This window comes from Ostrea edulis, chromosome 6 (genome assembly GCF_947568905.1).
Source record: "Ostrea edulis chromosome 6, xbOstEdul1.1, whole genome shotgun sequence".
In the NCBI taxonomy this organism is placed as follows: Eukaryota; Metazoa; Mollusca; class Bivalvia; order Ostreida; family Ostreidae; genus Ostrea; species Ostrea edulis.
Genome location: NC_079169.1, coordinates 1,291,657 through 1,316,665, shown reverse-complemented (window position 1 = coordinate 1,316,665; position 25,009 = coordinate 1,291,657). Strand labels below are relative to the sequence as shown.

At 38.0% G+C, this 25,009-nt stretch overlaps 1 protein-coding gene across 1 annotated transcript in view; it reads left to right on the top strand.

Moving 5' to 3' along the window:
* LOC125646568 (AP-2 complex subunit alpha-2-like) overlaps nucleotides 1-4,789 on the top strand; it is a 27,890-nt gene extending 23,101 nt beyond the window's left edge. The window contains exons 19-23 of the mRNA XM_048872906.2: nucleotides 365-487; nucleotides 1,500-1,616; nucleotides 1,723-1,792; nucleotides 1,952-2,086; nucleotides 2,629-4,789. Coding sequence (XP_048728863.1) covers nucleotides 365-487; nucleotides 1,500-1,616; nucleotides 1,723-1,792; nucleotides 1,952-2,086; nucleotides 2,629-2,706 — 523 coding nt within the window. The 3' untranslated portion in view covers nucleotides 2,707-4,789. The remainder of the gene's footprint in view (nucleotides 1-364; nucleotides 488-1,499; nucleotides 1,617-1,722; nucleotides 1,793-1,951; nucleotides 2,087-2,628) is intronic.
* Nucleotides 4,790-25,009: the final 20,220 nt, after the last annotated feature.

Genomic DNA, 25,009 nt, shown 5'->3' with positions numbered 1-25,009 from the left:
GTTGTGTCCTTGACACGGGACACCCTTTAACGTCCCATAGATAGGAGGAAATTGTTAAAAAAGAATATTATAGTCGGCCATGCCTTGACTTATCAGATGTAGAGTGGTCATTCCTTGTGATTCTGTCATTTGATATAATTGTTCAATAAATATAATCCTTAACAGTTACCCCACAAGCAAATATTTCCTAATGGATATTTCATCCAGGTATTTGTTTAATTGTATGCCTTCAAAATATTCTTTGTAAGTAATTTTAGGTTTAATTTTGATGAAATGAAATCTTGTCTAACGACTGTAAGAGGTAGGAGTGAATGCTGTAGACTAGAGAACGAAGTTGTAATAGGCTCCTTGACAGCTGCGTACAGATCACCTGCACACCCAAGCCTGTAGGGACGACGATCGCCAGCGGTGCTCAGGTACAGCAGGTAATCAACATTGAGAGTATCACGGAGTTTGCTGATGCCCCCCTCCTCATCATCACTTTCATGTAAGTAAACAAGGCCTACTCCATACAGTATTTACTGCATACACTGTGGATGTTTGGAAGTTGTAGTATATAATGTTTGAAGCAATCTGATGAAATCCAGATCTTTGATCCACTCCGCTTTTCTGATGTTGCTAATACAAAAATCTGAAAACATCCTTTTTGTCCCCCAAACCCTTAAAATTTGCGTCATTTTATCAATTTCACCTTATTAAAAATGACAGAAAATAGTAAAAATGACTACATGATGAACATATTTCAAGCCCTATAAAATCTTTAAACTCCAGAAGCTTCCGGGGCTTTGCCCCCTGGGTCCCCACCAGGGCTTTTCCCATGACTCACTGGGGGGCTCATAAAGTTGTGCCCCTCCAACCGCAATTCCTGGATCCGCCCTTATGTGCTGTACTGATGTTAATAGTTTTTACTATGTTTCAGTGATACGATATACACTATAGATATTTAGTTGGTTTTTTTCACTCACTCTTACATACATGTAGCTATTGAAAAAGTTACCTGATGTGAAAAATAGAATTTATTCCTGTCGGGTTGATATGAGTGAATAGAAAATCCAAAATAATGAGCAATTTAATTTTTTTTTTAGAGGAAATGTATTTATTTGAAGTTTTATTCATCATATGCAAAATTCAAAACTAACTGGATGAAATGTTTGTTATTTTGAAATTAAAGGACACATGGTATGTGTCCAAAGTATGCAAAATTTTATGTATTTTCACCATTTTGTCTTTCTTATGCTTATAGTAATTAATTCTGATATTTAGTTTGCTGAAATATTGCAATAATTAGTCACAATACGGATTTTAAACGAAGCCCTGATTTTAAAAAATCTCGTTAATTGATTAGGTACTCGATTGGTACAGTGACGTAACAGGTGACCTTCTACGATCAACTGATGAATAAATTGTGTTAGATATTTTTAAAAACCCAGATTCTAGGGGCCTAATTTATTCCCCATTATTCACTATGGACATGATGTAGACAATCTGGTGCTTTTTAGGTATAACGGTAACTCTCAGAGACTGAATCTAAAGCTTCCGGTCATGTTTAACAAATTCTCTGAGGCGGTGGAAATGGACTCGGGCACGTTCTTCACCAGATGGAAGTCTCTGTCACAGTAAGTGGAATTTGACTAAGTCAGTGATTGTAAAATATATCATACTGCATTTCTGTATAATAGGTAAAGTGACAATTCTAGATACATATTTTTGTTTTTGTTTTAGGCCTGATCAAGAATGCCAGAAAGTGTTTAAAGCTAACTCTCCAATAGATATTGAACAGAACAAGACTAAAGTGAGCTGAATTCGTTTTTCCTTGAAGAGAATTTTGAAATTTAGGATCGAGTTCAAATAAAAATGGTGGCCCTTTTGTTTGGGTTCTCCATTCTGTGGCCTCTCCTGAATTTTGTTGTTGTTGGAATTTGTTTTGTAGTTGTTGGGATTTGTTTTGTAGTTGTTAGGATTTGGAGTGAGTATCTTGGAAGGAATAGATCCTAACCCTGAAAACTACGTGGCTGCTGGAATCATTCATACCAAGTCAACTCAGATTGGCTGTCTTATTCGACTAGAACCTAATAAAAATGCACAGGTACGTGAAACTGTAGCTTAGTTAATGCAATTTTTTTAAAACAATATTTCAGTGATTGCAAGTGAAAGCTATCAAGTATTGTGTTGTTTTCTGGTAATTTGGATAAAAACAAGTTTACGATTCTTCTTGTTTTGAACTATGGACTTGTGCTCTGCATCGACCATAATTTGAGATTTTGGAAGCCATAAATTTGATATCATCTTTCTAAAAAGTTGATAAGTATATACTGTAACACTTATCATGTGTGGCATCTTAAAAACTCGGAACACAGGTAAGGTTTCCATAACAGAGGGATCTGTAGCTCACTGGTCTATCCCATTATTTTCCCTGAGAGCTACAGTTCTGCAGTTATGTCTCTGCTTTTCTGTCATGAAAATGATACCATTGCATGTTAAGGTGATACCATGAGTTATAAACAAAAAGTGCCCTTGTTGGTATAGAGATATCAATATGGTGCAATTTTGAGATGATGTTTGAAATTCGATATTTTATTGATCAATATTTACCAATATTTATCAAGTCATGTATTTTCCTTTTTGCAGATGTATAGGCTAACAATACGTGCCAGCAAAGCTCCAGTACCCAATATTCTAGCCGACTTACTGGAACAGCAATTCTAGTGCATACTCAAAGGATAGGACAGTTAAACATGTGATAGATAACATTACAGAGGAAATAATTTCTACAGGAGAATGACAGAGAGAGAGAGAGTGAGTGGGAGGGGGGATGGAGAATCGTTTGAAGGCTGTTGTACATTGCTTGTGTGTTTAGTGTTTGGAGTTATGTTAGAGTAGACGCGGTTTAGAGATCCATGGTGGTCTTCTCTTAAGCGATGTATCCATATTTTGCATCAGTTATGTGAAGATTTTCGGTATGGTGATTAAGAAGTATCAAGGGTTGTGTATTTTAAATTTTAAAAATGAACTATCACAGTTAGAGCATTAAATGTGTGCTTTTGAAAGAAAAGGCAAATGAAGAGGTGGGTTTTGTATCCTCATTCATCATCTCTGCATAGAATCCTAGGCTTCGGTCATACCTTTCATTTTTTGAATGTTAATGTATTAGAATTCGCTTTTTCCATTGCAGGGACATATTTATGGGCATTGAATCCATAAAATGTGATAAAATTCCATTTGTGTGCAAATTTTATTGATATCAGTAGGAAAGTTCTCCAAGAACTCGGGAGTGAATTGCTGGCTTTGTATGTGAACACCAAGTTCTAAGTGATCTAGCTTGGTATGTGAAGTTATAGGTGACTGGGCTGCTCCGTAGATCGCCTAGGTCATTTGTGCAGTGTTCGGAGTATTATACATTCCATTTGATATGTTAATCTCAACAAAAATTAATAGTGGAGAACATTCTTAATAGATTTTTGTATGAGGAAAAACAAAAGGCCGTATAAAAAATTGTACCAGCACAATATTCACAGATGATGCATTCTGAATTTATGTATTGGGAGTGCTACTATAATTTGCTATGGCAGAGGCTAATGATTATTCAAGAATTTTCAGTATGCAAGTGTTTGAGTGTAACTGTGTGTATCTTTTTTAATCTTTCAATCTTGTAACAAGTACATTTAAGCAGCAAAAGAACAACTTATATTAGCTGCAAAAAATGGGAAATGCCTCATGTTTGTACAAATATCTAAGCAGTCAATTTTAAGAATAAATCAAAACCTATTGAATATTGGAAGTGCTAAGATTATTTTCTATATACATGTGTCTTGTGTGCCATGGGGGAACGCAGATCTTCTTAAGATATCAATTGATATTTTTTCAAGGTTAACTTGCAGTAGAATACTCAAAAGTCTCACAATCGGGTCACGAACAATCAATACTAAGGAGGCTGTTTATAAATAGCAACAGTAAAACATAGCGGCATTGGAGACATTCATTTGAGGCTTGTTGATGCTGAACATTTTATGTTATCAAATAATGCTGAATGTAGCAAAAGAAGCGAGATATGAATACAAAAAGTAGACTCAATATGTGAGCATGCTAGCCCTTCATTTTGTGGAGTAGTATTGAAAAAAGATGCGTATTTTCAGTGACAAAATGACAGCAAACTGCATGCCATGAAGAGAGTGTACCCAATTTGATGGAGCGCAAATTATAGTGAGCCTAAAGTCTCAAGTGATAATTCCATGGAGATGATCTTCATTCAGTTTTATACCAGGGCTAGATGCTTGCAGATTCTTTGATTTCCATACAGTTGAATGGGGGGTATTCAAATATGGCGGAAACATACATGTATATTTAATGGTGATGATTGTTGACATCACTTAGAATGTTGTGTACAAAGATAAACCCATGTGCAATAAACAGTAGCGAAGTTCGTAACTTAAAAATGTATAATTGTTTTTCATGTGAGGAGAAATGTCTTTGAATTCAAAATATGAATGGTAGATACTAGATGTAGAAATAAAATAAAATGTTCTGAAAGGCTAGATTTTGTCTTGGGTACTGTTTGCAGGTACTCTTTCCGAGACTGTAAGATTTGGAGCAAGTCACATGAGTAGTAGTAGGGATGTTTTTGACGATCTACAGTATAGAACTGCAGCTTTTGATTTATTGATCTTGAACTAGTTGAATAGGGAATTATTTATATAGAGACCATTTCCTCCCTGTGTATATTGTATATTTATATATCATTATGATAATATCGAACATCATTATAAACAACTCATTAAAGTGGTAAAAATGTTTTATGTGTTTTGTTTAAGACAATGATTAATTGACATAGAGAGAGCATTGTATTGCTTCTGACGTAAGGCTTCAAAATGAATGTCAATCTCAGAAAAAAGAGAAACTAGGTTGATGGAATGAGTTGACATTATCAAGGAAACACAATTCTTTACAGGGAGATATTCTGCTTTAGTAAATAACTCTCAACTTCTTATGAATGAGGAGGAGGGGGGATTATAACCCACATGATTCTACCAGACATTTATAACCAATATTTTTTCATTATTCCCAATTTCCACTCGAAGCAGGGCCTCCGTGGCCGAGTGGTTAGAGCATCGCGCTCAAAATCACGCGGCCTCTCATCACTGTTGGCGCAGGTTCGAATCCCGCTCGACGCTTGCGCTGGTAAGTGAGAAAGTTTCCCAGTTTACTTTCGGAAGGTCGGTGGTCTCTTACCTGGTACATTGTATCTGGGTTCTCTCTTCCACCAATAAACACTGGGTGCCACCAGATAACTGAAAAATTGTTGAGTGTGGCGGAAAACATCAATCAATCAATTCACTCAAAGGCAGGGGATATAAATGTGTTTTTGTCGTCGTATGTGACACCAGAACACCAAATCAACATGAACTCAAAGGAAGATGGCGTCAATTCATTTGATGTGCATATCAATCTCTATAGATAATCATACCTTCAATTCTGAATTAGTGCTGCATTAATTGAATTTGTGATGGCATTAATAATTTAGCTGAATTGATGCGTTCTATAATTGATATGTTGCTCTCTTCATATGAAATGACTTGTGGATCCAGGTTTGACTGAATAGGTCGGCGAGTACCCCTTGCATGTAAGATGTAACTAAATGGGGCGGTCCTTCGGATGACACTGCGAAAACCAATACTCCATGTCACAGCAGGTGTGGCACAATAAATATCCCTCCCTGTTCAATGATCGTAAGCGCCGAGCATAAGCCTAAATTTTGCAGCCTTTCACTGGCAATGGTGACGTTTCTATATGCGTGAACAATTCTCGAGAGGGACGTTTAACAACATCATTGCAGTTGGAATAAGGCCCTGGAAAATTTCATTGGATGATGGAATGATTAGTCGATAAGCCATTTACAGGAGATATTTTCTGTGTGTTTTTTTTTTTTTGGAGAGAGATATTGGTCTGTAGAAGATGTAGAAAAGAAAATTAAGATATTTCAGTCTGTAGAGGGAGAAGACGGATATTTCGGTTTGTAGAGGGAGAAGACGGATATTTCGGTTTGTAGAGGGAGAAGTTAGAGATATTTCGGGTCTGTAGAGGACATAATCCGAGATTCCTCTGAAGATGTAAAGGGAGGAGACCGCGAGATTTCCGTCTGAAGAAGATGTAAAGGGCGGAGACCGCGAGATTTCCGTCTGAAGAAGATGTAAAGGGCGGAGACCGCGAGATTTCCGTCTGAAGAAGATGTAAAGGGGAAAAAAGACAGAGATTTCCGTCTGAAGAAGATGTAAAGGGCGGAGACCGCGAGATTTCCGTCTGAAGAAGATGTAAAGGGCGGAGACCGCGAGATTTCCGTCTGAAGAAGATGTAAAAGGAAAAAAAAAGACAGTGTAGAAGATGTAGAGGGAAGATATATGGAGCGCCAAATTAACATAAACTTAAATAATTGAAAATATCTTTAATTATTTGAAGATATCATCAATTCAATTGTTGCTCTTTTTAATTGAATTAATGCCCGCATTAAATCAATTATTGCTCTCATCAAATGAATTAATGCGCGCTTCAATTCAATTATTGCTCTCATCAATTGAATTAATGCGCGCATCAATTCAGTTGAAGAATTAATGCTATCATCAATTCATTTAATGCGCGCAATAATTCAGAATTGAAGATATCATTAATTATTTGAAGAGATCTTTAATTCAATTGTTGCTCGCATCAAATGAATTGATGATATCTTCAAATAATTGAAGATATCTTCAATTATTTGAGTTTATGTTAATTTGGCGCTCCATAAAGATAAGACAGATATCAGTTTGTAGAAGATGTAGAGGGAGAAGACAGGTATTTTTCCGTCTGTAGAAGATGTGAAGGGAAAAGAAGACATATTTCAGTCTGTAGAAGATGTAAAGGGAGGGCAAGACAGAGATATTTCGGTCTGTAGAAGATGTAGAGGGGAAAAAAGACAGATTTCAGTTTGTAGAAGATGTAGATGTAAGATGGAAAAGAAGACATATTTCGGTCTGTAGAAGATGTAAAGGGAGGGGCAAGACAGAGAGATTTTGGTCTGTAGAAGATGTAAAGGGAGGGCAAGACAGAGAGATTTTGGTCTGTAGAAGATGTAGAGGGGAAAAAAGACAGAGAGATTTCGGTCTGTAGAAGATGTAGAGGGAAGAGAAGACCGAGAGATTTTGGTCTGTAGAAGATGTAAAGGGAGGGGCAAGGCAGAGAGATTTTTGTCTGTAGAAGATGTAAAGGGAGGGCAAGACAGAGAGATTTTGGTCTGTAGAAGATGTAGAGGGGAAAAAGACAGAGAAATTTCGGTCTGTAGAAGATGTAGAGGGAAGAGAAGACCGAGAGATTTTGGTCTGTAGAAGATGTAAAGGGGAAAAAAAGACAGAGAGATTTCGGTCTGTAGAAGATGTAGAGGGAAGAGAAGACCGAGAGATTTTGGTCTGTAGAAGATGTAAAGGGAGGGGCAAGGCAGAGAGGTTTTGGTCTGTAGAAGATGTAAAGGGAGGGCAAGACAGAGAGATTTCCGTCTGTAGAAGATGTAGAGGGAAAAAAAGACAGATTTCAGTTTGTAGAAGATGTAGACGGAGAAGAAGACAGATATTTTTCCGTCTGTAGAAGATGTAGAGGGAAAAGAAGACATATTTCGGTCTGTAGAAGATGTAAAGGGAGGGACAAGACAGAGAGATTTTGGTCTGTAGAAGATGTAGAGGGGAAAAAAGACAGAGATTTCGGTCTGTAGAAGATGTAGAGGGAAGAGAAGACCGAGAGATTTTGGTCTGTAGAAGATGTAAAGGAAAAAAGACAGAGAGATGTCGGTCTGTAGAAGATGTAAAGGGAGGGCAAGACAGAGAGATTTTGATGTGTAGAAGATGTAGAGGGGGGGGGGGGAAGACAGAGATTTCGGTCTGTAGAAGATGTAGAGGGTAGAGAAGACCGAGAGATTTTGGTCTGTAGAAGATGTAAAGGGGGAAAAAAGACAGAGATTTCGGTCTGTAGAAGATGTAGAGGGAAGAGAAGACCGAGAGATTTTGGTCTGTGGAAGATGTAAAGGGAGGGGCAAGGCAGAGAGATTCTGGTCTGTAGAAGATGTAGAGGAAAAAAAAAGACAGATTTCAGTTTGTAGAAGATGTAGAGGGAAGAAAAGACCGAGAGATTTTGGTCTGTAGAAGATGTAAAGGGAAAAAAAAGACAGAGATATTTCGGTCTGTAGAAGATGTAAAGGGAGGGGAAGACAGAGAGATTTCGATCTGTAGAAGATGTAGAGGGGAAAAAAGACAGATTTCAGTTTGTAGAAGATGTAGAGGGAAAAGAAGACATATTTCGGTCTGTAGAAGATGTAAAGGGAGGGGCAAGACAGAGAGATTTTGGTCTGTAGAAGATGTAGAGGGGAAAAAAGACAGAGGTTTCGGTCTGTAGAAGATGTAGAGGGAAGAGAAGACCGAGAGATTTTGGTCTGTAGAAGATGTAAAGGGGAAAAAAAAAAGACAGAGAGCTTTCGGTCTGTAGAAGACGTAGAGGGAAGAGAAGACCGAGAGATTTTGGTCTGTAGAAGATGTAAAGGGAGGGGCAAGGCAGAGAGATTTTGGTCTGTAGAAGATGTAAAGGGAGGGCAAGACAGAGAGATTTCCGTCTGTAGAAGATGTAGAGGGGAAAAAAGACAGAGAAATTTCGGTCTGTAGAAGATGTAGAGGGAAGAGAAGACCGAGAGATTTTGGTCTGTAGAAGATGTAAAGGGAGGGCAAGACAGAGAGATTTTGGTGTGTAGAAGATGTAGAGGGAAAAAAAGACAGATTTCAGTTTGTAGAAGATGTAGAGGGAAGAGAAGACCGAGAGAATTTGGTCTGTAGAAGATGTAAAGGGGAAAAAAGACAGAGAGATTTTTGTCTGTAGAAGATGTAAAGGGAGGGCAAGACAGATATTTTTCCGTCTGTAGAAGATGTAGAGGGAAAAGAAGACATATTTCGGTCTGTAGAAGATGTAAAGGGAGGGGCAAGACAGAGAGATTTTGGTCTGTAGAAGATGTAGAGGGGAAAAAAGACAGAGATTTCGGTCTGTAGAAGATGTAGAGGGAAGAGAAGACCGAGAGATTTTGGTCTGTAGAAGATGTAAAGGGGAAAAAAAGACAGAGAGATGTCGGTCTGTAGAAGATGTAAAGGGAGGGCAAGACAGAGAGATTTTGGTCTGTAGAAGATGTAGAGGGGAAAAAAGACAGAGATTTCGGTCTGTAGAAGATGTAGAGGGAAGAGAAGACCGATAGATTTTGGTCTGTAGAAGATGTAAAGGGGAAAAAAAAGACAGAGAGCTTTCGGTCTGTAGAAGATGTAGTGGGAAGAGAAGACCGAGAGATTTTGGTCTGTAGAAGATGTAAAGGGAAAAAAAAGACAGAGATATTTCGGTCTGTAGAAGATGTAAAGGGAGGGCAAGACAGAGATATTTCCGTCTGTAGAAGATGTAGAGGGGAAAAAAAAGACAGATTTCAGTTTGTAGAAGATGTAGAGGGAGAAGAAGACAGATATTTTTCCGTCTGTAGAAGATGTAGAGGGAAAAGAAGACATATTTCGGTCTGTAGAAGATGTAAAGGGAGGGGCAAGACAGAGAGATTTTGGTCTGTAGAAGATGTAGAGGGGGAAAAAGACAGAGATTTCGGTCTGTAGAAGATGTAGAGGGAAGAGAAGACCGAGAGATTTTGGTCTGTAGAAGATGTAAAGGAAAAAAAAGACAGAGAGATGTCGGTCTGTAGAAGATGTAAAGGGAGGGCAAGACAGAGAGATTTTCGTGTGTAGAAGATGTAGAGGGGGAAAAAGACAGAGAGATGTCGGTCTGTAGAAGATGTAGAGGGAAGAGAAGACCGAGAGATTTTGGTCTGTAGAAGATGTAAAGGGAGGGGCAAGGCAGAGAGATTTTTGTCTGTAGAAGATGTAAAGGGAGGGCAAGACAGAGAGATTTTGGTCTGTAGAAGATGTAGAGGGGAAAAAGACAGAGAAATTTCGGTCTGTAGAAGATGTAGAGGGAAGAGAAGACCGAGAGATTTTGGTCTGTAGAAGATGTAAAGGGGAAAAAAAGACAGAGAGATTTCGGTCTGTAGAAGATGTAGAGGGAAGAGAAGACCGAGAGATTTTGGTCTGTAGAAGATGTAAAGGGAGGGCAAGACAGAGAGATTTTGGTGTGTAGAAGATGTAGAGGGAAAAAAAGACAGATTTCAGTTTGTAGAAGATGTAGAGGGAAGAGAAGACCGAGAGATTTTGGTCTGTAGAAGATGTAAAGGGGAAAAAAGACAGATTTCGGTCTGTAGAAGATGTAGAGGGAAGAGAAGACCGATAGATTTTGGTCTGTAGAAGATGTAAAGGGGAAAAAAGACAGAGAGATTTCGGTCTGTAGAAGATGTAGAGGGAAGAGAAGACCGAGAGATTTCGGTCTGTAGAAGAAGTAGAGGGAAGAGAAAACCGAGAAATTTTGGTCTGTAGAACATGTAAAGGGAGGGGAAGACAGAGAGATTACGGTATGTAGACGGAGGAGAAGACGGTCCATCTCCTCCAAACCCAATGTTGACCAAGAAGGGCGACCGTATTTCTCTCGCCTAAGCGCATTACTACGATTAAGTTTCTTTGATTTATCTGGAGACTGTGTTTGCCCTCCAAACTGTTTTGGTTGGTCTACCATAGCAGAAGGAATTTTGTGTGCACCAGCGGGTGAAGACATAGAATCTGTTGTTGCAACAGAGTTATCGTTTTGTGCTTCATCACCACACTGCCTCTTGCAGTTATTTTGGTCGTGACCAAATCTTTGGCCTTTAAAACTGGGTTTGCATACGGCAAAATCGAGCTTTTACACTGTTTTGTAAATAAGGTCTGTTGAATGTTAAAAGGTAGATGTTAGTGGAATCCGTGTTTGAATATTCGAGTTTTATAGAGTCAGCTGTGAACTTTGGTCACACCTTGAGGGGAAAATTCCCTCAAACTGCCATCAAGGTCGTACATCTCCTCTGCTTGATAGTGCTGTGGTCATTTCTCAAAAGAGGCTTAAAAATGGGAGTAACCCCAACCTAGGGTAGAACAAAGTACAACCTATTTGATTTGATGTAGAATTTTCTGTAGATTTTGGAAATGATGGTTGTAGTCTGATAAAATGTGCTTGACTTAGCCTAAATTTGGAATTTCTGTCACAAAGTCACACTATTTTTGTGAAAAAAATTAGTGAGTACATTTTGTCTAATTATGACTGACTTTATACAGGAAATCAAACAAAAATGGTTCTAAACCACGCAGCTTAACCCTGTCAATTGTATCAAGACTTTTATATGACAATACTGTGTCGGTTTTTTGGATAATGAAAGAAATATGGACTTAAATTGTCAAAAACGTCTTCATTTTTCGTTCCGAGTACGCTCATTTCGTGCGTCTGACAGGCCGATTCATCATAGAAGTTGCATATACTACACATCAAAAGTTGTCTCATTGACTCCTCTCTTGACTGGTATATAATTTACATGTGTGGCATAATCCATTAGGCTGTAAGACTGCAAAATGTTACCCCTACCCCCAAATTTGAGAAATTGTTAAATATTTGTGCATTTGTTTAGAATGGCAATTATATCGAAGATAAAGTGGTTAATCATGCAAAACAATGCAAATTTATCATAAATAAGCTGTATTTGAGTCTAGATAAAATGTTTTAGTGCTGTTCTATAAAACTATGGTACATCTACTAAGTCATTGGGTACCTTCGTTCCGTAGTTACATGAAATTAAGGAGTTGGTGGATTTTTACTTCAATGTTATTTTGATATGCTAAAAGCCACACCCCAGAAAACCATTTACGAGTTGAAGCCAAATAGTAACAAGTTTAGAATTAAATATCTCACCATATTTATACCAACAACTTCAGTTATGTTAAAACAAAGTATCTTGTACATCTGGGTATCTAGTAATTGTTAATGCTTGTGACATGAAAATATACTGAATAATTAATTAAAATCACAAGTAAATCTATGTACTTAACACTGTTGAAGTACCGTATCTACTTTGTCATCAATGTGACATGTGAAATAACTATGCATCACTTATACATGTAACTGTCTGACATGATATACGTACATGTATATGCTCATACAATCTTTTCAATAAGTTTAGTGATTCAATGATTGTTAACTGTAGAAGTTTACAATCACTTATGTCATATATGCTCTAAGTGCACCATAAGTACAAAGTAAAAGAGATACAGTGAATGATAAGTTGTGAATGTAAATCAATATACATTTTCAAGTTAAGATCGTCATTGATACTCAGTTAAAATTATCACTGTCAGAGTCAGTAATAGCCTTTAGAATGTTCTGGCAGTCTCCATAGCATGCACAAAACTCAGTGCAGTGAAGGTGGTCCAGCAGACAGTGACACTTATTGGAGTGCTGGTAGTCATGGTCTGTGCAGTATATATGAGTGAGATCGTCGACTTCCACTGGTGCTGATTCTTTGGTATAAATTTCTGGTTCAAGCTGACCATCTGACAAATACCAACCGTTGCCAACAGGAGTATCTGGGATCAGATTGTCGATGTGACTTTGACACAAGATGCTGGCCTGTTACCTTGCTCTGAGGAAATGCTGCTTGAAAGTATTTTTTGTTGGTGGCATTTGTGAGGCAGGGTTGTCTGTATTCGAGGCCTGGAGGTACTGAAGCTGGTCCAAGGAAGAACATGTCTTCGATTTCTTTCCATACAATCTGAGGACATAAGAATGTGCAGAAGAAACATCTACTTCCACGTTATTCTGCATTTCAAATGTTATTAGTGAATGAATGTTCTTTCCCACATGTTCATGCAGTTTTGTGTAAGCAACGCTCTTTCCTATTTGATATAAACTGCTTGTGCTGTCACATCCCGTAAGTACATGTGCTGCTGGGAGACATTCACAGAACTTCACACCATGTTTTGCCACAATGGAATGAACAGGAATGTAACGTTGCCTGTTGATTGTTGGGGTGTTATGGCCTGCCAGCATGTATACAAAATCAGTTGGCATATCCTTGCTGTAATAGTATAATAGCAGCACCAAAACATCAGTGTCATCACTTCGAACAACCAGGCGATCATGAGTGGAAGACAGATCGATGGCATGAAGCAGCATTCTTGTATCCGCTTCTTCATGGGAACTGAAGAAGCTTGAAATGGTAGCTGCTCCTGTCGACGTGGCAAGTTTTGCTATATGTCCTTCATGAAACCCTCCAGCAAGGATTATTCTCTGGTTTCCTGATAGCATACTGGGTGCAACACTGACAATGTGGTCAGAGACAAAGGCAGCAAGGGCAGCTTTGTTTCCTGATACCTTAAGAAATTGTCGGTAATAAATTAGGAACCTGACGATTTGCTTGGATAACATATCCAGCTTGCTTTGTTTCCCCACGCCTGTTTCGTTCAGCTGCCTTCACATTAAGCTTATGGTCATATCTATCAAATACAATGACCACTGATTTTACACCTCGATTCTTGTCAAAGGGGTTGATCATAAACTTCAACAAGACATTAGCAAGGTAAAGAAATGTGACAAATAGCGTTTCCTTAATTCCCTGTATCAATGACATTCCATCCAGAATGTATGCTGATGATACACTTCCGCTGAGTTGGCCAGTGATGCATTCTACTGATGCCTCTAACTTCTTTGCTAGGTCTGACTTTGTAGTTTTTCTCATAGCTCCGTCGTCATAGGAAAGCGAGGGGGATATTGCTGACAGCTCATGTGTAAGTACGTTTTCAAGGTTGACTTCTCGTTGCTTTGAAACAACCAGCAATCGACGAAAGAGGACCTCTGAGTCAACAATAAGCTTCTCTTTGGCCTTGTTTATGACAGGCTTCTTCATATCGGCAAAGGTTTTGACTTTCAATCTCGACTCTGTGTCCCAGAAGTTCTTTGTCTCTGAGGAGGTGACTCTACTTGTAATGAACTCTCTATGTTTTGTTGTTCCTTGTTCCAGGAAATTGTTCAAACTTCCCCTTACTTCTTTTGAAGCCACTTGTCCAGTGATGATATTGATCAGTATGTGTCTAGATCGAATGGATTCTGAATATTAGATGCATTTTCAACTATCTTTATAACATCATTCTCATCCCTTTCTCTTCTGGCTTTGCCTAGCTCTTGGTGTGGCTTATAATTCTGAGAGTTTTCCTTTGCAGTGAACGCTTCAACATATTCAGCTGTGATGTGCCTGGTTGTTAGCCAACGTGTTAACGCTGTCTCTCTTCTTGAGAGTACAATTACACCGCCTTTGCTTTTCCCATTTACTGTTTGCTCTAATGCTTGATCAATTGCTACAGCATTAAAGCTGTGGCCTAGTGTTCTTCGGACCACGAATCCTCTATCAAGCTGATATAAAACTGTTGCTTATACAGTACCACATCGTACCATGTAATACAGAATCCTCTGAGTATTGTATGTAAAGTCACATGTCCTAATTTGCGCTAATTCATGTATGTTGTTGTGCATATAATAATTAATCACTTTCGTTTTGATATAAATACCATAGATGATTGATTGTATCTATGGCATGTCAAACGTTGCAATATTTGATCTTTTCCATTTGTATTGTATAATTTTCCATTTGTATTCTATATTTTCCATTTGTATTGTATAATTTTCTATTTGTATTCTATATTTTCCATTTGTATTATATATTTTATTCGTTTGCATTGTATAATTTCCATTTGCATTGCAAAATCTTTCATTTATATTGCATCCGAGGGATTGTTTATTTTGATTTGTTACGAAGGATTTCATTAGTTTAGGTCCCACTTATATTTATAGCCGTCACCAGGTGACGTACCACAAATAGACTTACTATGCTACATGTATGGGCACTGTGTCGTAGCATTGGGGGTACTTTAACGTGCCAACGCCTGTCGATATTTACGTCTAAGGTTTGATGCAGCCATGACACGAGAAGAACTCGAACATGCAACTTCACGGTTACGAACCAAAGGGCATATCACTGAACTACCGCGATCGGTTCCATATAGGACTAGTTGAACATACATCTAACATGTAGCCAGCAATGAGGAATCTTGCGCCGGGAGACCCCCACCCCCCTCCCTTCACAAATGATATTTTATATACAGATGTCGAAAAAAGCATGCATGTACGTTTTATTTTGTCAGAACGCACTTGTCCAGGGGACTTCCAGGGGCGGATCCAGGAATTGCGGTTACGGGGGCGCCACTTTATGAGGCACGGGGTCTGGGGGCTGCCTCAAGTGGGTAGGGGTCCAGGGGGCGAAGTCCCCGGAAGCTCCTGGATTTTACAGATTTCATAGGGCTTGAAATATGTCATTTTTAATCAAGTGAAATGAGTAAAATGACGCAAATTTTAAGGGTTTCTGGAAAAATTAAGTTCTCTCAATGAAGTACTTCAAGAAATCAAAAGACTTTGTCATTTATTTCTCCGGGAATGGAAGAAATTATTGCTTCTTTTATTGTTTGATACATTTTTTTAAACAAGATACCAAGATTTACCTTAAATTTGGAAATTTTGAGGGGGGAGGGGGCGCCGGCTGCGCCCCCCTTAAATCCGCCACTGACTTCGCCCTCCAACTGCAACCCCCTCCCCCAAGGCTTTGCACTGGATTCACTACGGATCTTAAGATAGTCCCCAGACATCCAGCAGTTTACTGCATCCTTTCGTTCAGAATTATCTAGATCAGCCAGTGGTTAAATAGGAGACTAGTTTGAATATGCTGATCACATTAGATCAATTAAAGAGACACTAAAGCTCATTTTGCGCAAAATCATGAAATGACATTTTTCTCAGGGCTTTCTCAATTTTTGTTGCATTGTTGAATGTATGAACTTTGCGAAAATAACACTTATCTAAAGTTAAAAATTCTTGTTTTAACATAAAAATTAATACTTTTTGATGGCCTATACAAAAAAATATCGAGTCTCCTCCTTCGGTCTTCAGACGCATGCGCATAGACAGTAAACAATGCAGCATGTCGTCCAGTGAGAGAAAGTGTAGTGGATAGATCCAGAATTTTGAAAGATTCTGTGAGAAAAGAGGTAAAAATAAAATGAGATAAAACTCATACGTGAAATAAAATTGACCTTGGGATCAGTATGACCATTGGAAAACAAAGAGCTAGGAGAAACGATTGTAACTCAGTGGCGGATCTAGGATTTCCGAAGGGGATGTGAAAGTCCAATATCAGCCAAAGTAATCGGCCATTCTGGGTGCAAAATTTGGAGTTTCATTCACAATTTGTGGCGAAAAAGGGGAGGGGGATTCTGGCCCCCCTAAATCTGCCACTGGGACTAGCCGCGAAAACAATGCTTTAAAAGTGTTATTTTTATCTGAACACGACACGTGTTAACTTAAATTGTAAAAACATCGGAGGGTTTCTGTTGAAATAATGATTTATATAATTATTTACTTAATATTATAATGAGCAGGGAATAATTTTATACTTGAAAGGTAAGTGTGGACCCCTTTGAAGGGGAATTTAAATAATTTCTTACACAACACGTTCGCTGTCATTCAAAACCACGTGAAGTAAATAACCATTCAAAAGTCTGAGTCAGCATGAAGAAACCTTTGAATTCCGGATGATCTTCAAAGCGCAGTTTAGAGCAAATTGATGCATTCAATTGTTCAAAATTGTCAGTATCGATATGATTTTTATCATTTTATTAATACATGTTTTTAAAAGCACTTTATTAAAATGTGGAAAATGAGCTGTAGTGTCTCTTTAATGGGGTGGGGGGTGGGGGGTGGTGGGTTACGCCATTACACTTAGCAAATACGGTACATTCCTGCGAAACGTGGCTCCTGAACTTGACCTCTTCAACATCTCGCGCATTACCAAATTCGATAAACGATAACTTAAGATTAATCCATTGAATAGTTGTAACAAACCAAACTCGAGGTTAACAATTGGTGGGGACCCAAGGGCCGAATTAAGTCCCTCGAATCTACTGAATTCTGACTTAATAAAAATGTGCATGCTTTTCTGGACAGTTCTATTTTTTAAAAAAAATGATCGGGGGGGGGGGGGGGTCGCCATTACTAGAGCTAGCTAAGTATTTTTAAAAATAACTAGTCCAGGACCTGGTCGCGGTAGCTCAGTAATATATCGCTTGGTTTGTGGGCGAGAGGTCGTGAGTTCGAGAACCGTTACTGTTATTGCCGCATCAAAGCTTTAGAGACATAAAGACAGTGATTGCTCCTTTGCCAAACACTCGGCATTTAAAAGACCTTAAAAACAGATATTCCGTATCGCTGCACAGGCGTTGGCACGATAAAGAACCGTCATTGCTACGGCCTGTCATCGTCGGTTACCCACGGATGCTTCTATTCGAGCGTGAGTGGACTCAAAACCGTGGTTTGCGACGATGCGGCCCTGTGTGCTAAGCACGTCTACAGTACAGATGTGGTACATCAGTGACGTTAACTAATGAAATCCTTCGTAACAAATCAAAATAAACATTCGCTGGATACAATACAAATGAAAAATTATACAATGCAAATGGAAAATATAGAATACAAATGGAAAATTATACAATACAAATGGAAAATATAGAATACAAATGGAAAATTATACAATACAAATGGAAAAGATCAAATATTGCAACGTTTGACATGCCATATGTATCTTCCTTAACGTCTCTCGAGAGAATTTTCCCCCTCATATGGAGACGTCACCAAGACCGATGAAGGGCATCAAATTTAAGCGTATGTTCGGCGCTTATGGCCTTTGAGCAGTGAGGGTTCTTTAGCGTGCCATACCTACTGCGACACGGGACATCCGTTTTTAAGGTCATCTCAGAGGACCTTTGACATTCACACCTGATGCCGAGCATTTGGCAATGGAACTGTCACTGCCTGTTTCAACGACTTAGGTCCTTAGGTCTGTCGCGGCCGGGTTTCGAACCCTGGGGCGAACGCTCTAACCTCTAGGCCACCGCAGCGGTTGATTACCATAGAATACCCCCCCCCCCTCAAATTTGAGAAATCGTCAAACATTTTGTGGATTTGTATTAAATGGTACAAAAATTACCATAGAATAACTTTTGTACCATTTATTACAAATCCATAAAATTTTTGACGATTTCTCAAATTTGGGGGTGGGGTAATATTTTGCAGTCTTACAGCCTAATGGATTATGCCACACATGTAAACTATATACCAGTCGAGAGAGGAGTCAATGAGACAAATTTTGATGTGTAGTATATGCAACTTCTCTGATGAATCGGTCTGTCAGACGCACGAAATGAGCGTACTCGGAACGAAAAATGAAGACGTTTTTGACAATTTAAGTCCATATTTCTTTCATTATCCAAAAAATCTGCACAGTATTGTCATATAAAAGTCTTGATACAATTGACAGGGTTAGGCTACATGGTTTAGAACCATTTTTGTTTGATTTCCTGCATTAAGTCAGTCATAATTAGACAAAATGTACTCACTAATTTTTTCACAAAAATAGTGTGACTTTGTGACAGAAAATCCAAATTTAGGCTAAGTCAAACACATTTTATCAGACTACAACCATCATTTCCAAAATCTACAGAAAATTCTACCCTAGGTTGGGGTTATCCTAGAATCTGACATTGTTGCCACTGCACTATGAGTTCGGTGTCGATTTCCCAATAACCGAAATATCATTCTAAGTTCTGGAAAAGATTTTGAATGGTGCTTTTTGGCAACTTCAAGTAGAAGATCGACTTGAACGTTTTGAAAAATTTCGGTATCCCGATGATACCTTGTAGACCCATTTGGATAACAAACAGCGAAACTTTAGTTAAAGGTTCGTTATGAGTTTCTGGAAGATTCAATTTTGCTTCGAGCGTGATTAGGTGGGGCGAATATTCGTCATTTTCTTGTTCGTCATACGCTTCTGCAGAATATATATAGCGGTTTTGTATGGACGTTGTTTTGGAAGTTGCCATGATTGTAATGAAGAAAAAACAGATATCTTGATCCCCGAATGTCATTGAGTGCCAACAAGGGTGATGTAAAGTCGAGCAGATTTCCAACAAGACGGACACCAAGAGGATACAAAGACACTATACCTTGCAAAAAAGATCTCACCGATTGGCCCAGACCATCGCTTGATAAAAACAATATCAATAAAATGGTCCGTGTGTTGGAAAATTGCCGTTCAGAAAGAAACTGTATAAAAGTTCCAATTGTGTCAACACAATAACATAAAGAATGTCAGCTGGGCATGACTAGCCGATTGATTTAGTCGGGCCAAACTTAACCATTCTTCTGAAAGAAGTCGGGGTCAAAGTGGAGTGCTGGTCAACAGAAACTATAAACCTAGTGTCGGTAAACCTTAGTCGCCAGGATCCCTTTCTCGGTCCCTTCGGGTTGCGACTTGCAACCCACGGCAAAATGGTTGCTTCCATTTTGTCACCTCTTACGAAAAGGTAAGAAAGTGCCGAGGACCTATTATTTTCACACCCGGGTCCACACGGTAGGCAATGCAAATAAGAAATTATAGAACACAAATGATTGTATATTGTTTAACGTCGATAATATTTCACTCATATGGAGACATCACCATTGCCGGTGAAGGGCTGGAAATTTAGGCCTATGCTCGGCGCTTACGACCTTTGAGCAGGGAATGGTCTTTATTGTGCCACACCTGCTGTGACACGGGACCTCCGTTTTTGCCGTATCATCCAAAGGGCCACCCCGTTTAGTCTCCTTTTACGACAAGCAAGGGGTACTGAGGACATATTCAAACCCGTATACCTACGGGACTAGAACACAAATGAAAAAACCCAGACAATACAAATAAAAAAAGCGCAAATATTACAACGTTTCTTTATAGGAAATAAAATATATCTCATATAATTGATTGATTGATTGTTTTGCTGTTTTCCGCCACACTCAACAATTTTTCAGCTATCTGGTGGCGCCCAGTTTTTATTGGTGGAAGAGAGAACCCAGATACAATGTACCTGGGAAGAGACCACAGACCTTCCGAAAGTACACTGAGAGACTTTTTCACTTACCGGTGCGAGCGGGATTCGAACCCGCGCCAACCAGAGGTGAGAGGTTGTGTGATAACCACTGGGCCACGGAGGTTCTCTCATATAATTTACGGTTTATAAGATATCTCATAAAATATATAAGACATCTTATAAAGTTTACGAGATATTATTATTTTATTCATTTATAAAGCGCAAAATTACATATAGTTTTTAATGCGCTGTACAATGTTTGTGCCAATAATCAATGATGATATACCAATAAAAGACCTGCAAGAGCTATAAACGAAATGATAAAACAATAGAAAGAATTTAAATAAAACATGGTAGTAAGATGACAAAGTAGTTGACTTTGACTAGACAAGATACAATTGGCACACAGGTATTCGTATACTGGAACAAAATTCAGTTTGCAAGAGACTGCACATGGAATTCTTGATATTGCACTGAATTTGACGCTCACAGGACATATTCACACTTGAACAAGAGTGTTTTTAGGTTCTTGAGGAATGCTCCATGTGCTTCAAGCTCTCGAAGTTCCAATGGCAGTTTATTCCGTATTTGTGCACCCAGTGTTTTTATGGCACTTGCACCGTATTTGTGTGATGATTTCTTCACTACCAGTTTCCATTGGTCAGATGATGATCTCAAGGTCCTATGTGGCTGGTAAACAGGTACATAATTCTCTCATGTATGCTGGTGCTGAGAAAGAGTGTAGTGACTTATGTATGGTTGTCAGCACTTTAAACACAACACGTTGCTTTACAGGCAACCAGTGTAGTTGTTGAAGTACCGACGAAATATGTTGTCTCTATCATGTTCTTGTGAGACAACGTGCAGCGTTGTTCTGAGCCACTTGTAATCGGTGCATGGGGCGATCGGTCATGCCAAGCAGGAGGGCATTGTGATAGTCAAGGTGGGATATGACTGTTGCATTTATGACCTTCACACACGCTTCCTGGATGAGATGGTGTTTCACCTTGGTAATTCTCCTGATGCTGAAGTACATATTCCTTACCACGGAGCTGACTTGTATTTCAATAGATAAGGTGGCGTCCAGGGCAGCACCGAGGTTTTTAACAGTAGATTTAGGTGTCAATATTGCCTCACCAATCTTCAGACGGATGTCCTTCACACACCACCATTATCTCAGTTTTTCCATCATTTATATCTTATAAATCTAGTTTTATAAGATATCTTATAAAACATACAAGATATCTTTATATATGTTTTATAAGATATCTTATAAACTTTATAAAATATCTTATAACTTTTATAAGATATCTTATTTAAAAGAAAGTTTATAAGATGTCTCATATATTTTTATAAAATATCTCATATAATTTACTGTTTATATGATATTTCATAGAATATATAAGATATTATACAAACTATATAAGATATCTCATAAACTTTATATATCAAACAAGATTTCTCATAAAGTTCATGAGATATCTTATAAAAAAAATGATGGATCTTGTAAGCTTTCTTTTATAAGATATGTTATATATCTTGCAAAGTTTATGATATATCTTATAAAAATTCATTTATGAGAAATCTTATAAAATATATGAGATATCTTACAAAGTGTAGGAGATACATTTATAAGATATCTTATGTTTTATAATATATCTTATAAAGAAAAAATATAAGGTATCACATATCTTTTATAAAATATCTTGTAAAGGATATAAGATATCTCATAAACTTTTGAAGATATCATAACTTTTATAAGTTTATGAGATATCTTTAAAGAGGAATAAATGTAAAACATCAACAACAACAACACAACGGTGTGCCATAAAATTTAGGCCTTTGCTCAGCACTTACGTCCTTTGAGTAAGGAGGGATCTTTAACGTGCCACACCTGCTGTGACACGGGGCCTCGGTTTTTGCAGTCTCATCCGAAAGACTGCCTTTTACGACAAGCAAGGTGGGTACTGAGGACCTATTCTAACCCGTCCCGTGTGGATCAATTATCGAGAAGGAGTTAAACAATACATGTATACAATAAACCATTCAGCTAACCCGGATCCCCCACGGGACTATGTTAAATAACCTGTTCTTATAATGGAATTTTGTAAGAGTAATCAGTCGTAGTTTATCAACAGCTTCAGACCTATCCACCAAGGATTTGGTCTTGTGGTGGGATTTTGTAAGAGTACTTAGTTTATCCACAGCTTCAGACTCGAGTTTGTTGGTAACATTAGGTATGGCCTTTGAAATAATAGTATACTGTTCAACAGTTGTCCTTCTTTGGTCGATGAAAAATGATATCCTCATGATGAATTTATTGAAATCTCAAAGAAAGGCAATATATGGATATTTTGTATTGTAAGTAGTTCAGTAAAGATATTATGATCTATATTTGGATTAGAATCCTACAATCTAACTAGTATGGGTTGGCATTTCCGGTCTATCATAGCCTAATGTTTTTGATAATTGATAATGATCAGTCATCGATAAGAAAAACCCAAAGACACTATTTCGTCATTCATGGATTGGCCAGTCTGCTTTGGACAGCTCCAGTAGGTCGCTAGTGTTGGGAACGGGCGGGATTTTGCAGGAAAGCAGCAGTGTTATTCGTTATAACATAACTTCTCAGTCTTACTTTAATAAGTGCGTATTGTCTTGGTGACTTGGTGGATTTCAGGCATGTATTCCTAATTTTGGAAGTCTTTACCACCTTATTTTCATATCCCTGGATAATGACGATCATATCCCTGGGTAATGACAATAATATCCCTGGATAATGACAATAATATCCCTGGATAAAGACGATCATGTAGAATATTCACAGACTCGTCACCTTAAACAGCTTCATATGAGATTAAGAATGGATGCATTTAATAGAGAACTAGGGTTAGAAATATTCAACAAATATAGCTTTATTAATCTGTGAATCAAGAATTACACCGGGAGCTAGAAGTCCCATTTCGAAATTTCAAAACGCAATGTATCAATGCAAAATAAAGATAAAACGATTGATGTTTAAGACAAACAAACATTATACTAATTCGTAGACACTATATAATACTAATTCATGGCCACGACTTAGGTGGCAGGGGACAGTTCTTTTGGTTCTGAAACATGATGGTAGGGGGTATACATCAAAGTCAGATTATGACAGACTAAGGAAAAATCATATTTCCCTTTTATGTCAATAGTTGTATTTCATATTGGTGTAGTTAATAAATTATGACCCAAAATTACATGTAACAAAACATGTGATAAAAGTGATAAAAGAATTAGATAGGTTACATGGGGAATATGTTTTGGTTCCAGCCGACAAAGCTTGTATCAACATTGTCTTTATTTGTAAGACTCATTATTACAACTGTATTTTAAACGAACTTGGCATTAATTCCACTTTTGTTAATCGTACTTATACTCCAACTGCCCTTTCAAAATATGAAATTCTTCAATACCATGCTTCAGTTTTAGACACCTTTAATATCCCAGTCAATGGGTCGGATGAATACGAGTTACCGTACCTATACTGGATTCCTAAACTACATAAAAACCCTTACAAACAATGATACATTGCTGGATCCAGTAAGTGCTCTACCAAGCCCCTATCTTTGCTCCTCACGAAAATATTAACAGCTGTGACGGATAAACTTCAAACCTACTGTGCGATTACATTTGCCAGAAGTGGTGTTAATCAAATGTGGATTCTAAAGAATTCTAAAGAACTTACGGTAAACTTTAAATCGCAAAACTTTTCTCAAATCAACAACATCAAAACGTATGACTTTTCAACACTTTACACGACCATTCCTCACAATAAATTAAAGATTAGACTTGATGAAATCATAGACAGTTGCTTCTTCCACAAAAATGGAAAACGCAAATATTCCTATCTAGTGATCAATCATCCAAAAATTACTTTGTTAAATGTCACTCTGATTCCACGCACAAGTACTCTGAAGTTGAAATTAAAAAAAATATGCTGGAGTTCCTCACTGACAATATCTTCATGGTCTTTGGTGGTCAGGTCTTCCAACAATCTGTTGGAATTGCCATGGGTACGAATTGCGCTCCTTTGTTAGCTGACCTGTTTTTATATTCCAATGAAGCAGAATTTATTTTAAAAAACCCTTCTACATGAGAAGCAAAAAATCTCTTGCTGTGTCCTTCAATTCAACATTTAGAAATATCGATGATGTATTATCCATTAACAATAATAATTTTCATTCATAGGTCGATTCAATATATTCCTGTGAACTCGAAATAAAAGACACCACAGAGTCGTTCACTTCTGCTTCATACTTAAATATTTTATTGAAAGTAGATATTAACGGCATACTAATAACTCAATTTTATGACAAACGGGATGATTTCAGTTTCTCCATCGTCAACTTCCCATATTTATGTAGCAATATTCCATTATCACCTGCATATGGTGTTTTTATATCTCAACTGATTTGATACGCATGAGCTTGTTCTGCGTATGGTCAGTTTTTAAATCGAGGCAATTTACTGACAAACAAGTTGATGGTGCAGGGGTTTCAACAGTCTCGATTGAAGTCAGCATTTCGCAAATTCTAGTTCGTCAATACAACCTATCATTGGGTCAAATGCTGTCTGACATGTTTCATACCGATTGTTAGGCCGTTCCTGGCACACTGATTTTGACTACGGATGACTCCGTTTACCTGATAAGGATATAAGGCTCTAGACGGATGTGACCGGTCGACAGGAGATGCTTACTCCTTCTAGGCACCTGATCCCACCTCTGGTGTGTCCAGGGGTCTGTGTTTGACCAACTATCTATTTTGTATTGCTTATAGGAATTATGAGATTGATCACTGTTCGTTATCTTCACCTTTCATATGGGTCAGGTCTCGTTTGCAGGAATACGACAAATACGTGAACCCCTAGAGAGATATGAAATATGTATATTTCTATGATAGATTAATGCTTAAATGTCAAAAATAGATTTTTAAAAAATCCTGATGTAAGACTTTTAAAATATACATATTTCAAGCAGGTACAAACATGTGTGTACAGAAGTACATGATATATATAGTATGAAACGT